Raw genomic sequence first — 10,229 nt, 5'->3', positions numbered from 1 at the left:
CCCCTCTTCCGAGGGCGGCCGCCTCCTGCCAGGACCGTGGCAGTGGACTCTGGCTTCGTTGTGCACCTGTTCTCCCACCGCAGTGGCGCACACCTTTCAAAACAAGCCTCATTCTGACTCCGTCCAGCTGATTCCCTTGGGGGCCCCACCACGCTGAGGACGCAGATCAAAATCCTCAGGTGGCCCTATTTCCCTTCTCCCCTCCTCCCTCTGAGCTGCAGGCACATGGCCCTCCATCTGCTCCCTCCAGGGCTCCCTTCTCTTTCCCACTGGAAGTCGGCCCAGGCCACTCTGCAGTCTGGCCAGTCCTCCCAGCCCTTGTTCACCCCGAAGACCCAGCTCAAGGGCTGGGTCCAGGTGGCCGCCCGCTCCCATGGTTGGCACAGGATCCTGACTGCCCCTGCCGCCCAGGCCCAGCTGCCTGGGCTGTAATTCTCCTTCTCTTCTGGGAGTTGGGCGCTGGCCCCCATGATGTTGGAACAACCCAACCACGTGGCTGCTGCACAGAGATGTGTGAACCTGGCACACAGAAGGGTGTGGGCTGGCTGATGCCAGGTGGGCTGGCTCCGCTGGGGTCCTGGACAGTCGAACTCGGTCTCTCCAGGGCTCAGAGAGGTGGGGTCAGGTGCAGAGAGACCTGTGGACAGTGAGGGGAAGCGAGGGAAAGGTGAGGCCGAGTCGCATGGGCCCCGGGGCCCCAGGAGCCTCACATCAGGGGGCCCTGCTTAGAGCAGGAGGCTAAGCAGGCAGCACAAGGACCACAGGGCGAGGGCCGTGGCTTCTGCAAAGGGAGTGAGCCAAGGTGCATCTTCCAGAATTGTCCGTGGGGACACAGCCCACATGTGCGGCCATGAGGGCTGCAGGGATCCCACACAGGCAGCATCCTGGGTCCGGCGTGGGCTGGATGCGCTGTCACTCATCACCTCCCGTTCTGCTCGAAGGGTCACCCCTGAATGTGTGAATGCGCCTTGTCCTCCCTCCCTGTCCCTAAGGCCTTTATTTTGGCAACGGAAATTGTTAAGACTCCGTGTTTCTAGGGCCGAAACACACTGCCTAACGGAGGGGGCATTGTCTTCCTTGGCTTCTCTGATCCTTTTGTACTTTACTGAAAATTAACACAATGCAGCCCATTATCTCTCCACTGCAGCACAGCTCCTCCAAAGCAAACAGCTCCCTCCCATGACCCCAGCGACCTTGTCAAGTTTCTCAACTGCTTTTTTTTTTTAATAGTATATACTTTTTTTTTTTTTAAGAGAGAGAGGAAGGGAGAAAGAGAGAAACATCATTGATCAGGTGCCTCTCATATGTGCCCTGACTAGGGATCGACCTGCAACCCAGGTATGTGCCCTGCACAGGAATCAACTGAACCCATAACGTCTTGGTGTTTGGGACCACACTCCTACGGAGCCATCTGGCCAGGGCTCAACTGCTTCTTGACAGACAGACAGTGTAGGGCACAAGGCAACTGTGAACAGAATTAGCAGCTACAGTGCTACTGACCAACCCCCATGGCCCAAACCTCTGCTGGCACGGCATGCGATGCCCCCGAAGGCAGGGATTATTATTTCCATTTTACAGACGAGGATGCTGGGGCTCAGAGGGATTAAGTGAGTTGCCCAAAAGGTACCACTTAGGGGCAGAAGCTGACTCCCACGCTGGTCCTTCTACTCCTGAATCTGTTCACTCAACTTCCTGAGGAGGAGGCCAAGCCGCAGGGTGCAGGGAAGGAGGACCCGACACCAAAACTATTATGTGGAGAAAGGTCATTACTGGGGTAATTTTCCACATCTCAGGCCCCAACCCAGGGTTCTGCTGGCCGGCCCAGGGTTATCATGTGGAAATCAGCATCCGGCCTGATGAGAAGGCTGGCTAGCCAAAACTATAGGACACTATTTCTTTGTATTTTAAAATACTGACCTTGACTGACTTAGCCCACCGTCTGCAATGGATGTGGGCCCAGCATTGTTCTCTTGAGGTTCATATACAAGTGGAAGATTTGGACCAGATGGAGAAAAAAATTTTACAGCACCTAACAGAGTTCTTTGTTTCTCTTAAGTGATACTGCTACGGTAGTTTTTTGTTTGTTTTTAAACTCTCAACTTAAAGTAACAAATGAACTAACAAAACAAAAAACTCATAGATACACAACAGAACTGAGGTTACCAGAGGGTAAGGGGGGATGGGGAGGGTGAAATAGGTAAAGGGGTCCAATATACAGTCACGGATGGAAACCAGACTTTTGGGTGGTGAACATGCAACAGAGCATCCAGATATCAAACTGCAACATTGTACACCTGAAATTTATATATTAACTGATGTTATCTCAATACAATTTTAATTTAAAGAGACAAACAACCTCTCCAATTACTGTTAGAAAATGTAGGTTTCGAAATCCCAGCTGGGCCACATGTGGAGACTTAACCACGGATGAGTCACTCAGTTCTTCATGGTCTCCACTCTCTAATCTATAAAACAGCTACCACGTTGCTTTCTTGAAAGGACTTGATGAAATGATATATATGCAAGCATTTTGCAAATTTTTATAAAGCCCCAAACAAGTGTATAGAACTGATATGATCAGATGTTTTTGTGATGGATGAATTGGAGCCTCAATTGCCCACACAATTACCTCGGACATTTGTAATGTCATCTTCCTTCTTCACTGTTCTCTCTCCCAAAGCAAACTTTATTCAAACCAATAAAATGTAACGCTTCATCAAGACTACCTTTCACCATCGGATCAGCCACTTATCCCCGAACATGCCAGGCTCTGTTGTTACTTGTTCCCAAAAAACGACAGGCTTCACCTCTCCTCCAGCCCCTCCCATTCCCCTCCCTCCTAAGATGATCAAAGCAGACAGTTTGCTTTATGTATCAGTGGGTCCGTGAATAAAATGCTTTAAAATGAAACTTGATGTGCAAGGCACATAGAAATCTTTGGCATTCTTGAGTATTTGATTATTCTCTCCTTGAACGGTCTGTCATCTATTTATCACGACATTTACCTTAGAGTTAAGTACACCTCTGAAGCTGGGACAAGACAGGGCCCTTCATACACACACATTATTATAACATTCCAAGTCCTCAACTCCTAGCACTTGCATGTTCCGTTTTAGAAGCTTTTGTCTTTCTGACTGAATGCAGCAATAAACCCCAGACCACATTAATGATAACCCTGTTAAATATAAACTAGTGTGCAGCTATCCAAAATGCTAAGACAAACAAAGGGGGGGGGGGCAGGAAACCGACTGATTGGTTTTTGAAAGCCTCCAAGAACGTACAAACAAAAATAAAACTACAACATTACACAGTTTTACGGAAGAGTAAGGGCTAATGATTTTATGATTCCTACACGCAGTCTCTTTGAACCCCACAGTGTCTGTGAAAAGTTCAGTTTTAAAATTGCCTGTCGGATGAAACTTGAATGGGTCAGATATTTTTTAGGTGGAACATGGGTAATGGGGAAATTCACAAAACTCTGTGAAGTAACAGATTCTCATAAAAGTGCCTGGTTTTCACCACTCTTCCTCTAGTGACAGCCCCACAAGGGAGAATGGGAGGAAAGAAAAAGCCCTGACTTGTAAAGCTGGCCAAATCTTGTCGCGTAAATATATACTCAGGTCACCAACCAGCTCAGATTCCTCCATCACAGGAGCCAGCGAGAGCACACTACGGGGTCTAGACAAAACCCGCTTAGAAGCCAGAGAAACCAGCTTCAAAGTCTAGCTCTCGATTCCAGGTACCAGGTCTTGGGGAAGTTTGGTAACAAGCCTCAGTCTCCACAGCTCTGAAATGGGTATAATCCCCAAGGGAGCAGGGGAGCTGCAGTGGTGGCCATGGCTGCCTCCCATGAAATACAAGGAATTTAACACGAAGCAGATGTGGGTTTCAGCTGGGGGAGAAGGTGTTGGTGGGTCCAAACAGAAGCCGGGCGCATCCAGAAGGCCAGGACAGGGAGGGTGGCTGGAAGGGCCCAGCACCCACCTCCAGGGCAGAGAGCACTGGACTAGGACAGGGGTCACACACTTGTCCGTCAGGAGCGGGAGAATGAACAGTGTTAAACTTCTCACCCATGTGGTCTCAGCCGCAACTCTCAGTGCTGTCCTTGGAGCACAAGGGCAGCCAGAGACAATGCAGGAATGAACAGCAGATTGTATTTCCACAGCCCCTGGCCACACTGGGCCCAGGGTGGGCGCAGCCTGCAGACCCCTGGGCTGTAGGGGAGAGGGTGGAGCTGAGAAGACAGGGAGGGTTCAAACCAAGGAAACTCACAGGAAGGAAGTATTGTTATTCCCATTTCATAGATGAGAACCGTCACGAAGTAAGTGACAGCCAGAGCCACAAACGGCTCCTGCGGTGCCAGGCCCTGACCCCCTCCACCAGGAAGCACAGCGAGAGGCATGGGAGCCCCAGGTGCTTAAGGCAGCAGCCAGGCGTCGGGAGGTAGGTGTGGGGGGAGGGGGAGCAGGCAGGCGCTGGGCAGATTTCCTAGTCACCGAGGCCTCCGTCCACCCTGGAATGTCCTCTGGGCCCTCACACACAGGGTCCTTCCTGAATGACTGAAAGGCAGAAACCACACTTAGGGAGCCCAGGGCGAGGAGGGTCAGCCAGAGCCAGTTTAACAAGCATTTCTGAGCCTGACTCAGGCCACAGCCCAGGGAGTGGAGTGGGGAAGGAAGGGCACAGACTCCGGTGCCAGATGCCTGGGGCTGGGCCCAGGTCCCAGTGTGGGCTGAGGGACCCTGGGCAAGGCACTTAACCTCTCTGTGCTCTAGGTGAGGGTGATGAGGTGTGCTACCTGAGGGCTGTTACATCCATGAATCCACTTAATCCCCCTTAGATACCGTGTTAGATAAAGATACTGTGTCAAGGCACTGAGCCAGCCCCCACCCCCGCCCCCCGCCGGGGGCAGTGTCCCAGGCCTGGTGGGGGCTTCAGCCAAGCCCTCCCGGGAATAAACGGCCTGTTTAAGAAAATCGCCCAACAGATGGGCCACGCTGCTCGTCCCGAGGACCAGCACAGTGGCACCGCATACCTGATGGTCGCTGTGTTCAATGTGTGTTGAGTGGATGACACAAGACATAAAGTTCCAATACCAGGATTTCCTCCACAGCATCCCTGACGGCCAACAGAGCCCCAAGTCACCCTCTGCCCCTCTGTGACCTTGATTCCTGCCCCTCCCTGTCCGTAGGGGCTGAAATCTATGTCTACAACCTGCAACAGAGGCGACACCTACAGATCACTTCTGGGATGCGGGGGGTGGAGAGGTGGAGGGAATGGGGGGTGGCGAGGACTGACCCCTCCCAGGGCAGTGCGTCCAGCCTGGATGGCTTCTAAAGTTGCCGGTCCAGTTGTGACACCTTCGCTGCCAGATGGAGCTCCGCCAAAGGTGGTTTTTAAAGGCCTCCCTCACACGGAGAGAAACCCATTCATCACTCATTCGTGCCATGTCCTGTGACCAGAGCTACATGGAACAAACACCATACCATGTCTGCATCTGATTCTAAGGTCAGGTTATCCAAACGCCCCCAAGCTAGACACACAAGCCTCCGCAGCAGGACACAGGATGACACAGGACGACGGCGCTCAAGCCCCAGACCCGGAGAGCCTCAATGCCCCTCCATCCCAACCCTCTAAGTTATCCAAACGCCCCCAAGCTAGACACACAAGCCTCCACAGCAGGACACAGGACGACGGCGCTCAAGCCCCAGACCGAGAGCCTCAATGCCCCTCCATCCCAACCCTCTAATCCAGCGGTTCTCAACCTGTGGGTCGCGACCCCTTTGGCGGTCGAATGACCCTTTCACAGGGGTCGCCTAAGACCATCCTGCATATCAGATATTTACATGACGATTCATAACAGTAGCAACATTACAGTTATAAAGTAGCAACGAAAATAATTTTATGGTTGGGTCACAACATGAGGAACTGTATTTAAAGGGCCAGAAGGTTGAGAACCGCTGCTCTAATCCCACAGGGAGAGGGAAGACAGGTAGGGTGTGAGGCGACAGCCCAGGGTTACCAGCCCCAACAGCCCAGGCCCGGGATCCAGGGCTGCCATGTCTGGTCTGGCACCCTGATCCCATCCTGCCCCCCGGCCTCACCCGCCTTCCTCCCCAGTGCGCTCGAAAGCCACCTGCCCTTGGCCCTCTCCCTGTCTGACAACTCTCCTTCCGATGGGAAAAAGTCCATCAGGCAGAGCTTCCTGGGCAGCGTGGGCACAGCACAGAGCCAGGCTGCAGCTCTCCCTGCCCTTCCTGAAGGGCAGAGGTCACACTTGGGCCTGCTGCCCTCTCTGGGCACTGGCCAGCAGTAAGCAGGCTTCTGACTTATTTCCCCTTCCAAGCTCACCCACAGCATTGCGGACTTGGTGACTGCCAGGAGGGCAGCGGGTGAACCTGGGCCACCGCCTGGGTCCTGCAGGGCACAGCCTCCCTGAGCCTTGGGTGAGCTCCTGACCAGGGCCCGACTGGGACGGCAGCTTTGCTTCCATAGTTCATGTTGCTGAAAAAATGACTCAACAGTAACATGGGTCGGCTTCCTGTGGAGGAGCTCAGACTTTCACTGACCTCTGAACCCCGGAGGGTCAGTGGATTACAGCTGAGCAGAGTGGTGACCTTGCCTGAAGTCACAAAGCCAGGTGGCGAGAGTCAGGGAAACATGTTCAATCCCCTCTCTTCCTCTGGGGGTCGATCCCCTAGTCAGCTCACAGTTTTCTTTTCAGTAGAGACGGAGGCAACAGTCACAGCCGAGCCCAGGTTTCGCCCGAGCAGGGCAGTGCAGAGAAAGGGAGTTCGGAGCTCGAGTCTGCAAAGCAGCGGGTGTGCAGGGAGCCTGGGCCTGGTCCCAGTGCTGAGTAACTGTGGGCAGTGACAGCATCTCTGAGCCCAGGCTCTCTCAGCCCCAGGACAGGAGCACAGCACTGGGAGCCTGTTCTCAACGTGCAGCTCAGCTGCATCCCAGGCAGCTCCTTAGAAACAGCGATGGAGGTCCCTGCAGACCTGCAGGGCCCGAACTTGCCTTCAGGGAGGTCCCCTGTGACTCTAAACACATTTACATCTGAGAAGCTCAGGTGTGTACAGCAGTCATTACATCCCCCTGGCCAGTTCTGGGTGATAGATGTTAAGGGCAATTAGCACTCAAAAGAGCCCAAGACACAGACTGAGGCTCTTATGAGGAAACACCCAGAAACTGAATAACTTGCTCCGGGTCACACAGTGGCATCAGGATTCAATCCCAAGACTCGGGGCTCTTCTGTACCCATGGCCCGTCTTATTGAAGTCCTAACTCCCCACAAGGTACCATGCTCACTCAGATGTCCTAAGAAGCAACATCCTCATGTTATTTTAAAAGAATACGCTGGTCACCATGCACCTTTCCTGTCAAGGCTCAGACTGTGGGCTTCTGGGTGGCTGTCTGCTGCCAGCTGCTGCCTTAGAAAAGACACCTTAAAACACACCTCATAAACTTACACTCCCTTTCACCCATTACACCTTCCCCATGGGGAACCCAAGTGGAGAAACACGACAGGGTATCAAGGAAGAGGCATCTTTTTGACTTCCACCTCCGCCACCTGGCCTAAGAGCCAACCCCTGTGCAGGCTTCCCAGGCTGGAGTCTGGCCATGGGGCTATGGTTCTGGGTCCCCTAGAAATTACAAGTAAGAATGTCAAGTAGCAGGGAAGCTGGGGGGCCCAAACGCAGAGGCCACACGGGGCCTGTGGAAGAATCCACACACGGTGGCTGTGAGGATTAAATGTGATCAATGTCAAGCTTCCAGCCCCGGGCAAAGCGATTGTGTCATCGTCCCATGGACACATCTGTGCCAGGCCTGGGCACAGGAAATTTCCTGTGTCGTCTTTCAAAGTTCAGAAGTCCAAGCAATAATTGGGATTGGTTTTACAAGTGTCCAGGTGGAAGTAACAAAAAAGCAAGGCTTTCAAGATTTCAGAGGGGATAATTCTGAAAGCTTATATACCCATAACAAACCGGGTACATGAAATCTCAGGTTCAAAAAAGAGACAGATTTCAGATACACTGAGGCAAGGAGCTCCCCATTTCCTTTTGTAGGGAACCAGCTGGGGATCTTGTTAAAATGCAGAGTTGGTCTCAAGTAATCTCAGTGGAAACGGAGAGTTCACATTTCTGAGAGCTCAAAGAGCCCACACTTTTGAGCAGCAAGGTTTAAATAGCAAGGACCAAGCGCAAGGAGAGCATAATTGGATTTTAAAAAGACATGCCAGGGAACCTCCATGAAGGCGTACAGGGAACCAGCCAGCCTCGCAGGGTTTCTTAAAGGAAGGCACACCAGGAAAGCAAAGGGCATCCTTTCTTCAAGTGCATTTGCAATCGACATCACTTTGTCTGGGCAGGTTAAAGGGCTCTTTAGGGATTGTAAAAGCAACACACTTCTGTCTGACAGAATCCTTGGAAGCAGCGCAGCACAGGGAACCAGGCATCCCAGGGTATTTCCACCCCAGCAGCTGTGGCCAGGCTAGCTCTCATGGCCTTCCTTACATCAAGTTTTGCCCATTTACCTCCTCTCTGTACAATACATTTGATGCTGTTTCTGTGGACAACTGTAATTTCTTTTAATGTTCACCAAGTTGTCAGTTATAGAAAATCCCGAAGTAGTAAGATGAATGTGATTGTCAGGTAAGGAGGGACCTTACACTGACTAACCCATCTTAATGTGTGTGTGGTGGGGAAAGATCACACAGACAAGGGCTTTGCAGTGATAGGATCAGAGAAGAAATTCTAGCTCTTCTTTGGGTCAGAAGTACCAACACACAAGAGCCTCCATAGGCCCTTACAGGACATTCCTGAAGATCAAGCGTGAGGTCATCTGATCTCTGGCTGCTCTTCACACAAGAACACATCTGTCTACCAGGAGACACAGGCCTGCCTTGCACACTGGCTTGGAATACCATGGATGTTTATTGCAATTCCTGTCTTGACCTTCTGGACTAGCTGGGTTTATGCTCAAACTGCAGACATTATGAGCCAGTGAGTGACGTCGGGCGGTAACACCCAGCTGCCCAGAGAGAAGCTGCTGAGTGTGCACCACTGCCCAGAAGGGAAGGGCTTTCCCTCCCACACTCACCCGCTCATGGGAGAGGTGAGTGCTGACAAGAAATGTCAGGGCCAGACGTCCCCTGTGCCCAGACTTGATCATTCATCCGCACAGTCCCAGGCTGCTTCCCCGCTCCCTGCCCCTGCCTGCAGCCCTGGGAGCTCACCCTGCTGTGCTACCCCTGGGCAGAGGCAGGACCTCACCCACTGGGAAGAAGGAGACTCGGCAAACTTCTGGAGGAGGGCAGCTTGCTCTTCCCCATTTGTCCCTGGGGAGGAAGTGAGGTTTTCCAGCAGGCACCTTCTTACTGGCCAGAGCTTCCAGCCCAGCATGACAGGAAGGTTCTCCCTCACCTCAGGCCCGCCACTGACAAGTTAGGTCCCATCCCAGAGAGCAACCCAGGCCCGCAGGAGGTCACACTAACCGAGCCCAGGTGGAGTCCGTGCTGTCACTAGCGGCCTGGGGGGCTGGACACTTTCTCAGGAACAGGCCAGCATTCCCAGCCCCTCGGTCCTCTTCCAACCTCCAGTCCACTCCCCACTGTCCCCTGAACACATGGTGACAACTCCAGCTACTTCCTGAGCAATAGCAAATGTCCAACATTTCATGTTTTTGCTAAGATGCTCAATACCTGCAGATAACAAGTTAGCAAGTAAAACATGCGTTTAAGCAACTCTAGCAAATTCATCTTGGGATGGAAAAAAGAAACCCAAGCCCTATTTCACCCCTGGCCTGGATCAAGGGAATGTAAGAAGGACTTGACATTTTTTGAGACAAGTAAAAGGAAAACGCCAAGTCTTCCTGAGACACAGGAACACTTGAGCGCAGGCAGGAATTTCTCAGGAGGGATTCACATGCGCCCCTGAGCTGCCAGCGGACCCATTGCTCCACTGTGCGCCCCGCCAAGTCTCCCCGGCTGGAGAGAGCGCATCTCCGGGTCCGGAGGTTGGCGCCGCTTTTTAATGGGCTCCCGCAACTCCTAAGTCTGCACCCACTGCGTGGCCATGGTGCTTCTGCTCTGCGGGCTGCGCACACTCGTGTGAACACACGCCGGGGGACTCTCCCACCTTCGCGTGCCCCGTGGTTTGGAATGAGGGCCAGAAGCCCAGGGACCGGCCGGGCTCGGGAACCGGGGAAGGACCGTGTTCCGCGGCGCA

General features: G+C 52.9%; 1 protein-coding gene and 1 long non-coding RNA gene across 2 annotated transcripts in view; both read right to left on the bottom strand.

Moving 5' to 3' along the window:
• CABLES1 (Cdk5 and Abl enzyme substrate 1) overlaps positions 1-6,501 on the bottom strand; it is a 70,930-nt gene extending 64,429 nt beyond the window's left edge. The window contains exon 1 of the mRNA XM_005875404.2: positions 6,352-6,501. Coding sequence (XP_005875466.2) covers positions 6,352-6,500 — 149 coding nt within the window. The 5' untranslated portion in view covers position 6,501. The remainder of the gene's footprint in view (positions 1-6,351) is intronic.
• A 687-nt stretch (positions 6,502-7,188) lies between these two features.
• Positions 7,189-10,229, bottom strand: part of LOC106727659 — a 17,301-nt gene continuing 14,260 nt past the window's right edge. The window contains exon 3 of the long non-coding RNA XR_001363898.1: positions 7,189-7,199. This is a non-coding gene — a long non-coding RNA (uncharacterized LOC106727659). The remainder of the gene's footprint in view (positions 7,200-10,229) is intronic.

This window comes from Myotis brandtii, unplaced genomic scaffold, assembly GCF_000412655.1.
Source record: "Myotis brandtii unplaced genomic scaffold, ASM41265v1 scaffold460, whole genome shotgun sequence".
Lineage (NCBI taxonomy): Eukaryota > Metazoa > Chordata > Mammalia > Chiroptera > Vespertilionidae > Myotis > Myotis brandtii.
The sequence above is the reverse complement of the archived record's forward strand: the minus strand, read 5'-3'. Positions and strand labels throughout refer to the sequence as shown.